The sequence below is a fragment of the Lactuca sativa genome, chromosome 6 (genome assembly GCF_002870075.4).
Source record: "Lactuca sativa cultivar Salinas chromosome 6, Lsat_Salinas_v11, whole genome shotgun sequence".
NCBI lineage: Eukaryota > Viridiplantae > Streptophyta > Magnoliopsida > Asterales > Asteraceae > Lactuca > Lactuca sativa.
This window is the reverse complement of record NC_056628.2, coordinates 19,761,222-19,779,787: the sequence shown is the minus strand read 5'-3', so window position 1 is coordinate 19,779,787 and position 18,566 is coordinate 19,761,222. Positions and strand designations below refer to the sequence as shown.

The following is an 18,566-nucleotide window of genomic DNA, read 5'->3' as shown; positions in this document are numbered from 1 at the left end:
TTTATTTAATTGTCAAAACTAGCCATTAATTGACAAAAAGGTGGAAAATGAGTACGCGAGGCGTACGTGTGTGTACGCTTAACGTACTCATGTGCGTATTATGGACTCTGAGGCCACCTAGTACGCTGGGCGTACCAGAGGGTACGTTGGACGTACTAGGCTCAAAGTGAAAACCTTAATTATATGGTGTGTCCCTATTTAAGGAACATGATGACCTCATTTCCAGCCACCATTTCCAGCCTTGAACTCCAGAGCATAATACATGTCCATTTAGGTGTTTCTAGTTGTTCGGACTCATAAAAATGAGATCTTGGACGTCAAGATCTCTCCATGCATGAGATATGAGGACCCTTGTGAGTAAAGGATGGGAGTTTATGAATTTTAGACTTGTCCAGCCATGCTATAGACACCAACTTTATGGAGTAATAGACGTTATCTAGCCCAACTCTCTAGTAGTAGCAATGGTTTTAACGGATTAAGACTAAAAGAGTGAAAAGAGGAAGCCGGGGAGTACTTCGATTTTCCCTGTTGATTAAGATGTATGTTTGATATTCTAACTCCCACACACGTAAAAACCCTAGAATTCCTAAAAAATAATTTGATTATTTTATATGTTTGTTACTCCCACACACGTAAAAACCCTAGAATTCCTAAAAAATAATTTGATTATTTTATATGTTTGTTACTCCCACACAGGTAAAAACCCTAGAATTCCTTCATTTTTTTTTTAAACCTTCTTACCTCTGCTGCTTTGCTTTGCCCTTCCTTCATCATCGTCTTCGTTGTTGCCCTGCGCTATTCCAAGTAAACATATTTGATTTGTTTGCTTTTGGTTGAATGAAAAATAGTAATTGTTATAAGGATTCAGCACCTTACTTTTTCCGACTTGTTGCAGATTCAAACATGGAAGACGACAAACACGAAGTGAAATCATTCAAAGAATTAGGATTAGTTGAACAATTAATCGAGGCTTGTGATCGTTTAGGCTGGAAAACTCCTTCCAAGATTCAGGCTGAAGCCATTCCTCATGCACTTGAAGGTCTATTGTTTCAACTCCAAGTGATTGTTTTCGGTATGTTTGTATCTCATAGTGTTTTTAATGTTTAGGGAAGGACTTAATTGGGCTAGCACAAACTGGTTCTGGTAAAACTGGAGCTTTTGCTCTACCGATTCTTCAAGCCCTGTTGGAGGCGGCGGCGGCGGCGGCTCCACCTGTTCAACATTCCTTCTTTGCCTGCGTGCTTTCTCCCACAAGGTTTGTCTGGCTTTGGGAAACTCCTTATGATTTTTATACTTCAATTTTTCTTCAATGGTCTTTAGGGAACTTGCAATTCAAATCGCTGAGCAATTTGAGGCCTTGGGATCAAGCATCAGTTTAAAGACTGCAGTGGTGAGTTGTTTCTTGATCAAACCAATAAATATTATTATGAATATGAACTTTTGGTAATGATTTGCAGCTTGTTGGAGGGGTAGACCATGTACAACAAAGCATCATCCTTGGAAAACGACCACACATTGTTGTAAGCTTTCTTCTTTATGATTTTTCATTTTTTTATTATGTGCAAAAAACATGAATATTTCTTGTCACTCAGGTTGCGACACCTGGACGTCTTGTGGACCATTTGTCTAACACTAAAGGCTTTTCTCTTCGCACGATAAAATACTTGGTAATTATAATCCCTTCTTTCTTCCTGTGAATTTATTTTTTATATGTTTCACATATTCACATATGTGTTACAGGTTTTGGATGAAGCAGACAGATTGCTAAATGATGATTTTGAAAAATCACTTGATGAAATCTTAAACTCCATTCCTCGTGAAAGGAGAACATACTTGTTCTCTGCTACAATGACTAAGAAGGTACAAATATTATTCTATAATCAAAATCAATTCTACAAAATAAGATCACAAAATCTACTTTACCTTTTTTACCAAATGTAAGTTGTTGATATTATTGGTAAAGTATGTAAGCAGGGTGTTGTTATTATTGGTAAAAGATGGACTTAATACACAAAATTTTGGGTACAATTAAAGTATAGTTCATTTCAGGTGCGAAAGTTGCAAAGAGCTTGTCTAAGAAACCCTGTGAAGGTAAGAAGCCATAATCAATATACAAATTTCTATATCTTTTTTTTTTTTTTTTTTTAATTTTTTTTTTTGTTTTTCAGATGGAAGTGGCGTGTAAATATTCTACTGTTGACACGTTGAAGCAGCAGTTGCGTTTTGTGCCAGCTAAGCACAAGGACTGTTATCTTTTATATATTTTACTTGAAAAATCTGAGAGCACATCAATGGTGTTCACACGTACATGTGAAGCAACACGTCTTTTGGCTTTAATGCTTTGTAACCTTGGTTTAAATGCAACCCCGATTTCTGGTCAAATGACTCAGGTATAGGTATCATTTTTAAAACTACTCTTTTTTTTTTTTTTCTTCTTGCTCTTTTTTTTTTTTTTATTTATAAATTTAGTTATGTTTTTATTAAATCAGACAAAAAGGCTAGAGAACTTGAGTAAGTTCAAGGCTGGGATCTGTACAATTCTTATATGCACTGATGTTGCGAGTAGAGGACTTGATATTCCTTCTGTTGATATGGTTATAAATTACGATATCCCCACAAACTCAAAAGTAAGTATATATATATTTTGTGTTTTTTTTATTTTTATTTTTTTAAAAGGAATTGCAACGTACTTTACTTATAAAAATGATATATTTTAGGATTATATACATCGAGTGGGAAGAACAGCACGTGCTGGGAGATCTGGGGTTGCTATTTCATTGGTGAATCAGTATGAGCTTGAGTGGTATATTCAAATAGAGAAGCTTATTGGTAAAAAGTTACCCGAGTTTGAAGTTCAAGAAGAGGAGGTTTTGTTATTCTTGGAACGTGTCACTGAGGCTAAACGCCTATCGCTCATGGTATTTAATTTTTTTTTTTTAATTGAAATTTGAAATTTGTTTTTATGGTTTTTTGTTAATTTGTTAATTTGGTTTTATAGAGCATTAAGGAAGCGGGAGGGCATAAGAGGAGGAGGGAGGAGGATGTGGGTCACAAGTTCCATGGGAAGAATAACAAGTCTAAACGCAGATAGATTTGAATTCGTGTAATTTCACAATTTTGTTATGAGGATTCAGGTGGCTTCTTTAGTTTTATAATTCTATAGTATTTGGATGAGGAAATTTGTAAATTTTATTCTAGGTTTTATTTTAAGGATTATCAACTTTTGTTTAGGGATTTTATGTGAATCTGATTTTTGGTTTTGTTTTTCTATCTTAGACGTTTAGCAATTAAAAAAAATAATAATCAAGTCAAGCTTTATTTTTTTACAAAAGGTTTGAAAGATTATCCAATTTTTTTTATAATAAGCGAGTCAACTATCAATAATTATACTCTTTATTATTTTAATAAAAACAAAAACTATATCTCATGCAAATTATTGGATTATATATGTAGTCTTATAAAGGGACGGATCCACAATACGATCCGCTCAGGATATCTTAAATTTTTTTTTTCAGTATTTTAATTTTCTTAGAAAAATTTCATTATATATATATATATATATATATATATATATATATATATATATATATATATATATATATATATATATATATATATATATATATATATTAAAAGTTGTTTTTATTTTCTTTCAAATATTTATTTTCTTTTATTTTCGCAGCTATTTTTATATAGTTTTATATGAATTATATGTATTATATTTTGTTGTGAAAGTTAAATACAAGTACTGAGTTGTCCAAGTATTTTATTTTTTTATCCATTTAACTTGTTTTTTAAAATTCTAAAATTGTCCCATATCGCCAATAATATGAAATATAGCTCTTAGACATCTGTTATATAAACAACATAAACTTCTCAATTCTCAACAAGTTAAGCTTTCGAATGGGTTTGAGTTTAAACCCAAAACCAAGTTTGGAAAACCGAGAAACCGAACCCATCTGTTTGTGATAACATTTTACTTTGATTTTGGCTCTGCAACTGCATAAAATAAGAACCTTCATGTTTATTCGTTAGATGCTATACTTTTATGTTATGATCATACCAAATTTTTGTAAAACAAGTCTCACCCAATTCAGTGTAATCATGTAATGAAAATGTAATGAAAATCAACATGTATGGACTTAAAATATCAGTTTAATCCATACACAATACTTATAAAAAATGTTTTTCCATATTGACGTTGGCATTATAAAATATTAATGTTGGTCCAAAAACCTAAATTAAATTTGATGATCACCTTTTGTAATAATATGTCATAGTGTAAAAAACTGATCATATGTATTATGTCAATCTTACGAAATCTACAAATTTGTCTAATTTCGTGTCATCTATTTATTTGGACAGTGTGTTTTCTTTAAGATTTTGTAAGTGGTTAATATTGCTTATAAGTAGAATATTTCTTTGTAAGTTGAAAGTGATCACAATTCACAAATGATGTTTAGAGATTGAAGATAAGGATCGATAAGATGAAATAAGTTCAATTACCAAGTTATACCGGCTAGTCACAACATATATTATGGCCAAAGATATTGTGACCAATTTATGAACATAGTTGGTGAACTATCCGACAGTACTTTTTTTTTTAACGACAAAATTTTATAAACACACTATCAACGTGCTAAAATAACAAGGAATATTTACTTGATATAACGATCTTTAAACCATCCACTCCCATCTAATATGTTGTTACGATACCTACTCGAAATCTAATTATAAGATTTGAAAACGATAGAATTAAAGAGAACTTCCTTCTTTTGCTTTAGGATCTTAAATTATAAGCATTGTGAAGCCACCAAATTGACCGAATCGTTGTAAGGATATAAATATAAAAAGCTTTACTTTTAGGCAATGTCGTATCTAATTTTTAACAAAAAAGAAAGACTGTAACACCCAAAATCAGGATGACCAAGAAAGAAAAGAAAACCCTAAGTCAAAGGGTCAACTCGGCGAGTCCAAGGAGGAACTCGGCGAGTCCGAGCGGGACCCGGGTCGAGGAGTAAGTGACCGACTCGGCGAGTCTGGTCTGAACAAGGAAAACCCTAATCCCGAGAGTTGTATCCTATATAAAGGGTGTTATGTCCCTTCCTCAACCTCCATATCATCCTAGAGAGTCTGTAAACCCTAGATTTCGTGTGAGCTTCCATCATTTGAGAGAAATAGCTTTGGAGGAAGGAAACTTTGAAAGGAACTTGAAGATCAAGACGGTTGCTTCAAAGGAGAGGTGTAGATCCGAGATCTACTTTAGTTAGTGTTCATCTTGGAGGTAATAAGCTGTTATCTTCCCTCCTTTGCATCTAGATCTATTTTTGTTATGAGATTTGGGGGTTTTATGGTTGTTTGAGACCCAATTCGGGCTTGGGGCTTAGATATGTGGTTGCCACTTCAGATCTAGTGTGGGGATGGTCCAATATGTCGTAAAGCATCAGATATTGAGTAGTTGGTGAAGCCCTTTTGTCCTAAAACCTAGCCCTAGTGTGTTTTGAGCCTAGATCTCTTTAGTTATACGTAAAGTTTGCAACTTTACGTGAGGATTGAGCTTTGGAAGTATGGATCTATGATTTGGAGCCCATGCATGGCTCGAAGAGCCACTGAATGGATTAAGAACTGAAGTGACTCGGCGAGTCACATGGATGGACTCGGCGAGTTGGATGAAGTTGGGCAGGAACTCGGCGAGTTGGAAGAACAACTCGGCGAGTCTGTTGAAGATTGCCTTGGACTCGACGAGTTTGTTCTTGGACTCGGCGAGTCAAGTCGCGAAACCCCAAACCCTTCGAGTTAAGACTCGGATCAGTGAGTTGAGTGGGGACTTAGTGAGTTGGACAGGTCATGACTCGGAAATCGGTAGACTCGGCGAGTCAGGGGCTGACTCGGCGAGTAGAGTCGCGAATGAAAGGACTCTGAGCGTGTGAACTCGGCGAGTCAGTAGGCAAACTCGGTGAGTAGGGTTGACCTGGAAGGTTGACCTTGACCAGGACTTTAACTTTGACCTGAGTTAACTTAGTTGACTTTTGGAGGACAGCTAGACTAAGTGTTGCATTGATATTGGTAGCTCAGGGAGCTAGTGGAGCAGGAGTTCAAAGAGTTGTCGGGCAGCAGCTAGAGGGGTTATCAGCAAGTTCAACAAGTGCAGGTGAGTTTCCCTTTGTGTGAATGGGTCTAAGGCCACAATGCCGACCCATGTAGTTATGAGTAGAAGACCCAGGGGTTAGCCCTAGGCACAATATGCTAGTATGATATTCAGGACGAGGTCCACTGATAGCGGGCAGGTGCCCAAGGAATGGTTTATATGATAGTTATACTTATTGTATGTGTGATACATGTATGTGCCTGGTAGGGAGGTGAGAGTGGGCGAGGTCCCGTATCTCACCAATAGCAGAGTGTGGATGGTGTTCCACATCTCATTAGCTGCAGATCAGGGGCGAGGCCTAAGTTAGGGAAAGAGTGAGTGTGGGCTGGGCCCGTATCTCACTATCAGTAGGAGTGTGGACGGGGTTCCATGATTCATCAGTAGCAGGACAAGGGCGAGGCCCAAGATAGGCGAGGCCTTAGGGCAGGATCCATTAGCTTATGTGTTGTGATATGTTTATGTGCTATTGTATGTTAGCGGGCGAGGCCCAGTCACAGGCGAGGCCTAAGTGAAACAGATCTGTATCCGAGAGGGGCTCGAAGCCAGGCGAGGCCTGGAGCGGCTGGGCCGTTGTAGCGGGCGAGGCCCAGGATAACGGGCGTGGCCCAGTATGTGCAGTATGTGGTTATGCATGGTATGTGGTAGGTTGGGGAAATCACTAAGCTTCGTGCTTACAGTTTTCAGTTTTGGTTTCAGGTACTTCCGGTAGCGGAGGGAAGAGCTCGGGGTGATCGCATGGCACACACCATAGATTAGTCAGCCTGGGATGTTTTACTCTGATAATGAACATGTGTTTTTGGAAATTAATACTCTGTTTATGTTATGGAAGTGACAATTATGTTTTAAGTAATGTTTTATAAAAGAAATTTTTAATCTTGAATTTTGGGATGTTACAAGTTGGTATCAGAGCCTTGGTTTGAGGGATTTTGACGTGCTCTCGGGTGTGTCTGAACTCAAACTAAGGGATTGGTATGGAAGTTTTCAAAATGAAAAGACAGTTTTGTAAAAAGAGTTTGAGAAAGAAAACAGTTTTAGAAAAGCAAAAAGAATTCAGAAAGAAAAGAATTTTGAAAAGTGAAAAGGGGTGTGGTGCATGCAATCAGCCGAGCTCAAGTAAGTACCCCAAAATACCCATACAATTATGTTATGATTATCAGTTAATAGAACAACATGCTAGACTAGGACTAAGGATCTAGGGAGGATGCCTTATGTGCCTGTTATATGTGCTTTTGAGCTACATGATAGTGCTGGTTAGACAGTAGTAGGATAGCCTGTTTAGGTTATGCCTGAGTTTATGAGTTTGTGTTGCATGCTAGTACAGATTCTTGCTATGTGGATATGATTGCTTGAGTATGTTATGGTTAGATTTTCCCTTGTCTGAATGCTGCTTGCTTTGTGCATTGTGGGATTCTGAGTGATGGGAGTTAGCCATTAGGTGAATACGTCACGTCACATGTGATCAGGGTTGAATAATCTTAGAGTACTGGATTTAGCCATATTGCGCAACTCTTGTCTGAGTCCAACCGTTGTAGGGACGAGTCTTTCACTCGAAGGATTATCTGAGCCTCGTCACATGTGATGGTATTTAGGTGATGGCTAATTGGCATCACAAGGAGGCCTTCAGCAGCTGAGGACTGGTTTGAGTTGAGTCGGAGGTACCCTAGGGTAAGCCTAGGATGAGGTAGTGCTGGGAGCAGTAGTAGTGGGAAAGGGACCTGGTGGAGTCGAAGCAGTTCTTGAGGAAAGTACGGATAGATGTGGAAGGTAGTATGGTCCCGTACTACTGAAAGCAGAGGATCCGTACTCGATTCGGGAAAGGCCGAGACAAGACCGGGAACCTGGTAGTGTGTGTGTTTGGTCTCGCAGCAGTGATAAGTATTCTGATAGTGGTTGTGGTATATTTCCATCATGGTGACGTTGCGAGAGAGACCAGTGGGCGGATCAGGCGCCGGAGAGGGATCAGGCTCGGGTTCAGGAGCCGAGTGGCTCGAGGAGCGAATGAGGGAGTTGATATTAGCTGAGGTTACGCGCAACATACTAGACCAGACTCCTGTAATCTTTGGCACAGTCAAGGAGGGTATACTGGAGATTTTGGATGAGAGGCTGGGAGCCTTCCGTACCGAGATGATGGCTTTGATGGGAGCGCATACCTTGACATTTCGAGAGTTCAGGGCTTGCGGGGCACCTGATTATCATGGGGATAGGGACCCCGTCACTAGAAGCAGATTGTTGGTTGATGTTGCCAACACATTCCGTACGAGTCGGTGTCCCGAGGGGGACAAGGTCAGAATCGCTTCCTGTCTACTGAAGGACAGAGCGAGGGATTGGTGGGAGGAGGTTGGTCATGCCATTGGTGATGATGTCGCGTTGGACGCAATGACATGGAGTGATTTCTCGGCCAGGTTCAGGGTGGAGTTTTCGCCGATTATTGAGGTGCAGCAGTTGGCACGGGAGTTTCAGGATTTAACGCAGACCACTGAGACTGTGGCGGAGATCACCGCCAAGTTCAGGGAGAGGGCTCTTCTTGTACCGCAGGATGTCGCGGATGAGGACATGAAGAAGGCCCGATACCATGAGATGTTGAGGGATGACATCAGGCAGTTTGTGAGTCGGTCCAGCTGCAAAATGTTGGAGGATATGATAGCTCGGGCTAGAGAGAGGGTGATATTGCCATATTTATACCTATTTTTAGGCAATATTTAAGTACATTTTTATATATAAGTTGGTAATTTGTTTAGAATAATGGTACTTATGAGTTTAAATGTTATTTGCAGCCAAAAAGAAGACATTTTGAAGAAAAGGGACTAAAAGCGTTAAAGGAAGAAACTTTGGGAGTTAAAGGATTAAAGGGAAAGAAAATCTGGAAAAAGCGTTCTCACATCGTGAGAACTGGAAGATTCACGACATGAGAGTTAGTTCTAGAAGATATGTACGCGGGTGAAGGAATCCTTGACGGGCATGGTTATCTGGAACTCACGACGTGACTATCTTATTATTCACGACGTGAATTTATAAAAATGAGCAACTATATAAACCCTTGACCATTACGAATTGGAGAGACTTTTGGCTAGAGAAAGGGGTTCCGGAAGGCGATTTTGAGCAGAAGAAAAGTCCTAGAAAGAAGCTTTCAACACCAAAAGAGTGAAGGTCCATATTTTAGTTTACTTATTTGTTCTCTAGGAACATGTTTCAATATACTTTGATTTGTGTTAGTGTGTTAGTTGCTATTATGAGCAGCTGAATCTAGCTACTCTTGTTTAGCTAGATGAAGCTTCCAACTTATGAATAGCTTAATTTTTATGGATTTATTTAGTTGGTGAATTGTTTATGTTTGATTTATAGTTACCTAGCATGCTTGTGTTTGTTTCTCTAATTGCTTGATTTCATGTTCTGTGTAGCTTAGTGACCATTAACTGCATGAACTTGTTTACCTAATGATTTAGTGAACATTAAATTGTTAGAGCTAGGATTGACCAATCTTAGTTAGTAATTAGAGTAAATAAACTTAGCCGTGTTAGAGAACATGGATTGTGACTATAATTGCGTTTACATAATAAATCTTACATAGCATATTCATATTCATAATTAGTTCTGTGTTTAATTGTGTGTGACCATACATAGTTTGACATGAATTAATTAATTATTGGTAGAGTTAGACTTAAATTACTAGTACAATTAAAACCAACTTGATAATTCATAATCATTAGCTAGCCATAAGGAGGAAGTGGATTCGAACTAGACAAGAGTGTGTTTTACTTATTGATTGAATTTGAGTTAAGTTCGTCTGATCTTGTAAAATCAGATAAAACCCTTTCTAAACTTGTTAATAATTAGGTTAATTTGATAGCAAGTAGATAAATTAGTAACACCGTTCCCTGTGATCGACACCCGACTTACCCAAGCTATACTGTAATCTGACTAGGTACACTGCCTATAAGTGCATAGTTAGTTTAAGTTTGTTAGGTTATAAATATTAAAATTAGTGAGTACTTTCGTGCACATCAAGTTTTTGGCGCTGTTGCCGGGGAGCGGCGCGTTTATTCGTTTATTTAGTTGCATTAGATTAATCGACCTTTTTTGTGGGATAAAATCTGCAAAAAGTTAATTAGTTATATATTTTTGTTTATTAGCTTAGTAACATATTATTTTAGCAAAATTTTTTGATTTTTGTTTCTGTCACAGAATTCACGACGTGAGCTGTATAAACTCACGACGTGAGAACTGTAGTTTTTAGTTTTTAAGTATTTTCTTTTTCTATTTCAGTTTTACGTTTTTTTTTTATTGTGTTTAGTTTGCAGGAGTTCATGACCAGAGGATCTACCACACCTTTGGTGCCACCAATTGAAGATCCCGAAGCTGCACTTTACAAGAAGACTGATAAGAAGACGCCACTTCAAGAATTAAAGTCAACATTTTCAAGAAAGTCGGTAAAGAAGACAGGAGAGTCAAGTTCATCCTCAAGGCACAAGAGCAATTTTGAACACTTGGATCAAATACCCATCCAAACCGAATCCGAATACGATACCGAGCCTGAATTTGAAGAACATACGAGCGAACCCGAGAACGAGCCAAAGAACGAGATGGCAGCAATTGAAGAGATTTCCATGGGAGCTTACAAGAAGCGGATCCGAGAAGATGTGGGTCCCGGTTTAGTCCAACCCGCAATACCTGCCACTGCCACATTCGAGCTGAAGGGGCACATCTTGACTGCACTGAAGGATATCCCATTTTTTGGGAAAAATCATGAGGATGCTTTTAAGCATCTAGATGAAGTCAACGACATTACGGATTACTTCAATGTCCCAAATGTCAACAGAAACACCGTCTTGCTTAGGATGCTTCCCATTACTTTCAAGGGAGCTGCTAAGGAGTGGTTAAAATCACTTCCACCGGGTACAATCACCACTTAGGCTCAAATGCATGAGCAATTCCTGGACCAGTTTTGCCCACCATCCAAGATAGCTAAACTCAAGAAGGCAATAGCCAACTTTGAGCAACAGCCGGGGGAGTCATTATACGAAGCATGGGAGCGGTACAAGGGCTTGCTCAGAAATTGCCCTCAGCATGATCTAAATGTGCAAAAAGAGATGTCAATCTTCTATGATGGGGTCAACGTTATGAAAAGACAACTCCTTGACTCTCAAGGACCTTTGACAAAGAAAAATCCAAGGGAGGTCAAGGAGCTAATTGAAGAATTCGCGAAGCACTCTCGCGAATACCACAACCCTAGGCAAGATGGAATCAAAGGTGGTGGAGGGTCCCAAATTGAAGAAATAGCAGTTGTGATGGCTATGCTGAATAATTTGGATCGAAGGATAACACAAATGGACCAGTCAATTCATGCCATGAGAGTGGGTTGCGAGAGGTGTAGTGGTCCGCACTTGACCAAGGACTGCAATTTAGATGAGTTTGGGAACAGAAAAGCTCAAGTGTGCTACTCGATTGGGGTAAGTTTAATGAAGACTGGAGGAAGCCAAAGAAGGAGTGGCTGCCATATGAAGAGTATAAGAAGAAAAAAGAGGAGAAGTATAGGCAGACAGGTCGAGGCTTCTATCAAAAGGAGCAACCACCAGCTGAGAAGAAACCCGATCTAGAGACCATGTTGATGAAGTTTATGGAAGATTCGGAAAGGAGACACGATGCTACTGATTCTGCTATTAATGAACAACAAACTTTAATAAAGAATCAACAAGCCTCCATCAATAACCTTGAAGTACAATTTGGTCAACTAGCCACTCTGGTTTATGAGAAGTTGTCCCCGAAAAATCCCGAAACGAAGGCCCAATCTCATGTAATGGCCATAGATACTGAAGAAGAGGCCATCTCTGAGTTCTTAGAAGCCTTAAAAGTTGAACAACAGCAGCCCGATCCAAAGTTAAAGAAACCCAAGATCGAAAATCAAGATGCTGCTGAATTGCAGAATTCACGACGTGAGCAATGTAAGTTCACGACATGGGCCCGTCATGAACAGAAAAATTCTGTAGCTGGTTCGGGGTTATCAGCCACCTTTGCCTTTTCCTTCCCGAGCTACCCTTAGTCCACTGGAAAGAGAGCATCTGGAGTTTGTTAAGCACGTGAAGGGTATCCCGATTAATACTCCTTTTGTCGAGTCCTTATCTAAAATTCCCGAGCATCATAAATTACTGCAAGATTTGATAGACACTCGCCAGCAATTAAAGAAGCATTCTAAGGTGATTCTAAGTGAGCAGAGCTCAAAAGCTGTGCTGGGAGAGACACTTAAGAAGATGGGAGATCCTGGACGCCTCACTCTTCCGTGTGAATTTGGTAACAAAATGAAGGTTAATGCTTTAGCCGATTCTGGGGCTAGCATTAATTTGATGCCTTATTCATTTTATTAGGAGTTGGAAATTCAAAAGATGAAGGCTACAAGAATGACTATTCACATGGCAAACCGTTCAGTGACACAACCCCGGGGCATCATGGAGGATATTTTGGTGAAAATTGGAAAATTTGTTTTTCCAATAGATTTTGTAGTTTTGGATATGAAGGAAGACCCCGATGTTCCAATTATCCTTGGTCGTCCATTGCTTAGCACTGCTGGAGCTCTTGTTGATATTCGCGAGTCCAAGCTCACCTTGAGGGTGGGTGATGAAAAAGAAATTTTTGGGATAGAAGATGGCTTCCAAAGGAATCATGTTCAAGAATAGGTGTTCACAATTAATGAAGACAATAAACTAGAAGAACTAGAAAAGTTTATGGAGGAAGAGATCAAGACAGTTCATCAAGTCAAAAGAACAAAACCAAGAGCATCTGTTCCATATTTGGTTGAAGTCATTGCTTACAAGAGTCCACCTTCTTGGGTAAGCGAGGATGAGGAGATGACAAGTGATGAAGAGGAGGTCACTTAAAGGGTGACAAAACCAGTGGTGAAAGAGGAGAAGGATGCTATGGAATGCAGGGAGGAAACTAAAGGGACCAAACGCAAGCTTGATGAAGAAGAGGTCAAAGATAAAAAGGAGAATTCGAAGAAGGCGTACAAAAGACGAGTTCAAGCTTACAAGAGGCGATTCAAGGAACAAAAGATCCTAGTGGTGGATTCTTCCGAGGACTCAACGTAGGAGGCACGGAGTCCAGCTCAAGACTCCAAGAAAAAGAAGCGCTTCTCGGGAGGTAACCCGAGTTTGGTTTGCAATTTTTTTTCTTTTCTTTTTGCATTTTAGTCTTAAAAACATAGATCATGTCATCCAACTTGATTATAACATACTTAAACACTGAATGTGGGGACCTAAAAATGGAAGTAGTAATAATTGAGAATTTAGTTGAAAACCAAAATTGATTTAGAATAAATTTTTCCTTCCAGACCATATTCACGACGTGAATTTTTAGGAATTCACGCCGTGAATCGTGATAAAAACCGGATAAATACTCAATAATAGAGTTTAGCCCATTAGACTAAGAGGCCCAAGATCAATTCGTGAGTGCATGGCCCAATTTTAGCCCAGATGAAATTCACGACGTGAATATTTACGAATTCACGACGTGAGTTTTCAAAGACACGGGACCACAGAATAAAGCCCTAAAAAAACCAGTTGACCCTCCATTTGTTTATACCGCACGAAGTGGAAGCGAAATCTGGTCCCTCCTTAGTCCCCATTGCTCGGATTTTAGCCGACAACTCTACAAGTTTTCTTTGTGCTTACGTACTACTTCCATCAAAGGTAATGAGTCTTAATTATTAAGCTTCATTTTTTCTTTAATAGTTGAATTTAGGGCTAGGGTTTGTTCATTTCTTAAATGGTATGAAATGTGCTCTAAGATTCGTGAATTACCCTTGGAATGTAGTTGATTATTGGTTGAAAATGTTATAGGAGTAAACCCCAAGCACTATCATGGCCGATTATACTGAAACCAGAACGATTTTCGGACCTGACTACGAATTCACGCCATGAATTCTTAGGAATTCACGACAAGTATTCTGGACTGTGAAGTTTCTTTGTTCTTCTTATTCTAAATTGTTGGGTTGTTGTTTTGGCTATGTTTGTTCCTTGTTTTTGCAGAAATGGCACCTAGAAGAGACTTACCTCTTGGGATTGCGAGTTTACACCCATTTTACGAGTTTCCAATCACTACACCCCGAGATGTTTACACGCGATGGAATACTCGGTTGGGATGGCTCTACAATCGAGAGTTTGTTGTTGCTCCCACTATTCAGTGGGCAAGGATGAGGGAGGTTGGCTTGGTTGATAGGATGCCCCAATACCTAACAAAAATCTTTTTGGGGGACGGATTTCAATTTACATGCAAAGGGTGGTTCAACTTGCTTAACATCCAGGAGCGTGTTTATAAGGAGCTTTGCGTGGAGTTTTTCTCCACGGTGACATTTCATGACAATGTTAGAGATCCCACTTTTCCTCGAGCTTTGGTCTTTCGTTTATGCGGGGAGTATCGGGAGTGCAGTTTAGTGGAGTTTTCTCGCCATATGGGGCTCTATGAAGCTCATGAGACCATCACTCATGAGTTTATTTTATTTTTGAGGGACGCCACGCGGGTGTATGTGGATGGGGTTTCGGGGCCGGAGTTTTGGAGCAACATTGTCGCTGGAGTGTTTAATTCCGGTGTATCTCCCGAGAGTAGCATTAAAACTCGATACACCGCCTCATCCATCGCTTAATCACTTTCTTCATTCATCACAAACGCCACGGTGATAAAGTTACTAAAAGTAACTTGTTCTTTTTATGGTGCATCTTACAACCGGGTGTTTGTTGCAATATTCCATATTTCTTGGCACGGTATTTGGCGGATTATGCAACAAGTGCTCGTCCTTGAAGCCCCATTTGTGGAGGGCATTTCGTTACACGATTGGCCCGATCTTATGGCCTCCTTGTTCCTGACATCACTCGTTCTCTAACATGTATTGAGGGGAATGAGTTTAGTATGGGGTATTTGGAAACAATGAGGGTGGTCAAAAACTATGGGACACATTGGGGAATTGTTCGAGATGATGATGATGATGATGAGGAGGAGGAGCCGGACGACCAACCTGAACCACAACCACGGCCGAGGCGTAGGAATGTGAGAGGACGGGGAGAACGCGGGTAGCCAATACATCCACCCGCATCCATGGTGGGAGCACCTTTTGGGAGTGACATTGCTGGTTATTTTGACCAGTTATCGTTGAGTGTCAATTGGATCAGAGGTACTATGGAGAATTTTGTCCGACATCTAATGGGTGGAGCAACCGCCTCATTTAGGGTATCATTACCCGATTTGCCTGAGATGGACGGAGTATGGAGGACGTGGAGGTGATGGAGCTGGAACCAGTGGAGCACATGATGATGAGGAGGATGATTGATTGTTGTTTTTATTTTGTTTGGTTTGTTTTTGGTTTATTTTTATTTTGTTTTTGTTTGGTTGGGATTGTAAGAAATATTAAGATATTATGTTACTTTTATTCTTCTTTGGTGGTTATTTCTCAGAAATTGCTAGGAGAGCCTAAATAGGATATCGAGATATAAGTGCGTACGTCTTTAGCCGGGAGTGTTTCTAGTCGAGAGTCGAGACCCATATTTTAAAATAAGTGTGGGGTGAGTCAAGAGAGTGGATAGTCAGCGAAAGAGTCAAAAACTGGTGAATTTAGAAGAGTCTTAATACATTAAGACACTGGATTGAATTGTGCACATTAAAAGAAGATTTGGCTAAATGTTTGTCTGTCTACCCGGTTTTCACGACGTGAACTCTTATTACTCACGTCGTGAGTCAGTTCCCAGGGGTTTCCAAAATACGCGTAATTGCGACTTCACGTCGTGACTTTTCTTTTTACTCACGTCGTGAATCTGAGGTTTTTACAAGTTCAAGGCCGTTGACATATTATTCTTTCGTGGGTTGATACCATTCTTCTTGTCATTATTCTGGAGATTATTGTGGCTCATTTTCACTACTATACAATGTGGCGTATGATTTCCCACATTGTTCGTTATATTTTGAAGATTTCCACTACATTTTTAGAAGATTGAAGGCTCGATTTCATGTTTTGCCAGAACATTCCTTATCTCGCGAGTTCAAGATCCAAGTTTCTATTTCTCATAGTCCATATTCAAGATGCACGTTTTCCATACTTTTGGAGATGTTCACACCACTATCCCAGGGGAGTCTGTTCCTTTTTCTCCCTTTCTCTTAATTTTGATTTATTTTATGGATACAATGAGGGCATTATATGAAATAAGTGTGGGGTAGGGGTAGAAAAAGTAAATTACTAGAAAATTTGAAAATTGAAATCTTTAATCTTTAAATTTAGTAATAATAGTTTGAACTGTAGTCGCTAGTGTTATATGGGATGATCCGATAAAAGTTCAAGTGTTTAGTTGAGCCAATACACGTTATAGTGCACTTGTGGCCTCCCTTATTTTAGTGAAATCATGGAACAAAAACATAACCCCACTTGGTTTGAGGGATGCAATATGTTTAGCAGCCTAAACCTGAAATGTATCCAGGAAAGCTATGTCTTAACCAATAAAGGTTGAAGTTGAGCACCCCTGCTTAAACATGTAGGTTTTGAGTGAAAAAAGTGAGGTACATGTAAAAAAAAAAAGAGAATTGCAAGAAAAGTTTGAAGAATTTTGGAGCAGCTAAAGTGAAGAATTCAAAAGAGCCCCATAGTGGTATCATAAATTGTAATTCTAGATTATGTATGCTTGGTTTGCTCAACCAAAAACACCTTGAGGTTAGGAGGTTTTCTGCGGATGGATTCGGAGGGATGCATAAAATGAGCATTGTTCGAAAGAAGTGGGCGAGTGTTTATGAAGATTGTGAGTATTTAAAGTATAGGGGTAATTAGGAAAATTTTAGACACAAATGCATGCGTTGAGGTCTTGGCATAATGGCTGGGCTAGAATTGGATTGTTCTATATGATGTTAGTAATAAAGGGTTAAGTTTAAATTTGCTTGAGGGAAAGCAAAGCCTAAGTGTGGGGTATTTTGATATTGCCATATTTATACCTATTTTTAGGCAATATTTAAGTACATTTTTATATATAAGTTGGTAATTTGTTTAGAATAATGGTACTTATGAGTTTAAATGTTATTTGCAGCCAAAAAGAAGACATTTTCAAGAAAATGGACTAAAAGCGTTAAAGGAAGAAACTTTGGGAGTGAAAGGATTAAAGGGAAAGAAAATCTGGAAAAAGCGTTCTCACGTCGTGAGAACTGGAAGATTCATGACGTGAGAGTTAGTTCTAGAAGATATGTACGCGGGTGAAGGAATCCTTGACGGGCACGGTTATCTGGAACTCACGACGTGAATATCTTATTATTCACGACGTGAATTTATAAAAATGAGCAACTATATAAACCCTTGACCATTACGAATTGGAGAGACTTTTGGCTAGAGAAAGGGGTTCTAGAAGGCGATTTTGAGCAGAAGAAAAGTCCTGGAAAGAAGCTTTCAACACCGAAAGAGTGAAGGTCCATAATTTAGTTTACTTATTTGTTATCTAGGAACATGTTTCACTATACTTTGATTTGTGTTAGTGTGTTAGTTGCTATTATGAGCAGCTGAATCTAGCTACTCTTGTTTAGCTAGATGAAGCTTCCAACTTATGAATAGCTTAATTTTTATAGATTTATTTAGTTGGTGAATTGCTTGTGTTTGATTTATAGTAACCTAGCATGCTTGTGTTTGTTTCTCTAATCGCTTGATTTCATGTTCTATGTAGCTTAGTGACCATTAACTGCATGAACTTGTTTACCTAATGATTTAGTGAACATTAAATTGTTAGAGCTAGGATTGACCCATCTTAGTTAGTAATTAGAGTAAATAAACTTAGCCGTGTTAGAGAACATGGATTGTGACTATAATTGCATTTACATAATAAATCTTACATAGCATATTCATATTCATAATTAGTTCTGTGTTTAATTGTGTGTGACCATACATAGTTTGACATGAATTAATTAATTAGAGTTAGACTTAAATTACTAGTACAATTAAAACCAACTTGATAATTCATAATCATTAGCTAGCCATAAGGAGGAAGTGGATTCGAACTAGACAAGAGTGTGTTTTACTTATTGATTGAATTTGAGTTAAGTTCGTTTGATCTTGTAAAATCAGATAAAACCCTTTCTAAACTTGTTAATAATTAGGTTAATTTGATAGCAAGTAGATAAATTAGTAACACCGTTCCCTGTGATCGACACCCGACTTACCCAAGCTATACTGTAATCTGACTAGGTACACTGCCTATAAGTGCATAGTTAGTTTAAGTTTGTTAGGTTATAAATATTAAAATTAGTGGGTACTTTCGTGCACATCAGAGGGAAATTGATTTAGAGCAGATCCGGAAGAGGAAGTCGGATGAGGCTCAGGTAGCCACAGGTTCGGGCAAAAGGCCCAAGGGATCGGATTCGAGATCGAAGGATTATCAGGACCGCAACCGATGCGGGAAGTGTGGCAAGATGC

At 38.8% G+C, this 18,566-nt stretch overlaps 1 protein-coding gene and 1 non-coding gene across 3 annotated transcripts; one reads left to right on the top strand and one right to left on the bottom strand.

Moving 5' to 3' along the window:
• The first annotated feature begins 705 nt into the window (after nucleotides 1–705).
• On the top strand, nucleotides 706–3,270 carry LOC111885087 (DEAD-box ATP-dependent RNA helicase 10). 2 transcript variants are annotated; one of them, XM_042895666.2, is made up of 12 exons: nucleotides 706–804; nucleotides 896–1,039; nucleotides 1,108–1,255; nucleotides 1,321–1,390; nucleotides 1,458–1,520; nucleotides 1,593–1,667; nucleotides 1,741–1,860; nucleotides 2,050–2,091; nucleotides 2,169–2,390; nucleotides 2,490–2,627; nucleotides 2,718–2,918; nucleotides 2,999–3,270. In XM_042895666.2, the coding sequence occupies exons 2-12, from the start codon at nucleotides 904–906 to the stop codon at nucleotides 3,089–3,091; spliced, it is 1,308 nt and encodes a 435-aa protein (XP_042751600.1). In that variant the 5' UTR covers nucleotides 706–804; nucleotides 896–903; the 3' UTR covers nucleotides 3,092–3,270. The 2 variants fall into 2 exon arrangements, with proteins under 2 accessions (XP_042751600.1, XP_023737142.2); XM_023881374.3 differs by having other exon boundaries at nucleotides 756–1,039.
• Nucleotides 3,271–11,112: 7,842 nt separating this feature from the next.
• On the bottom strand, nucleotides 11,113–11,219 carry LOC111885105 (small nucleolar RNA R71). Its single transcript, XR_002847997.1, has one exon. It is a non-coding gene; the product is annotated as a small nucleolar RNA R71 (small nucleolar RNA).
• Nucleotides 11,220–18,566: the final 7,347 nt, after the last annotated feature.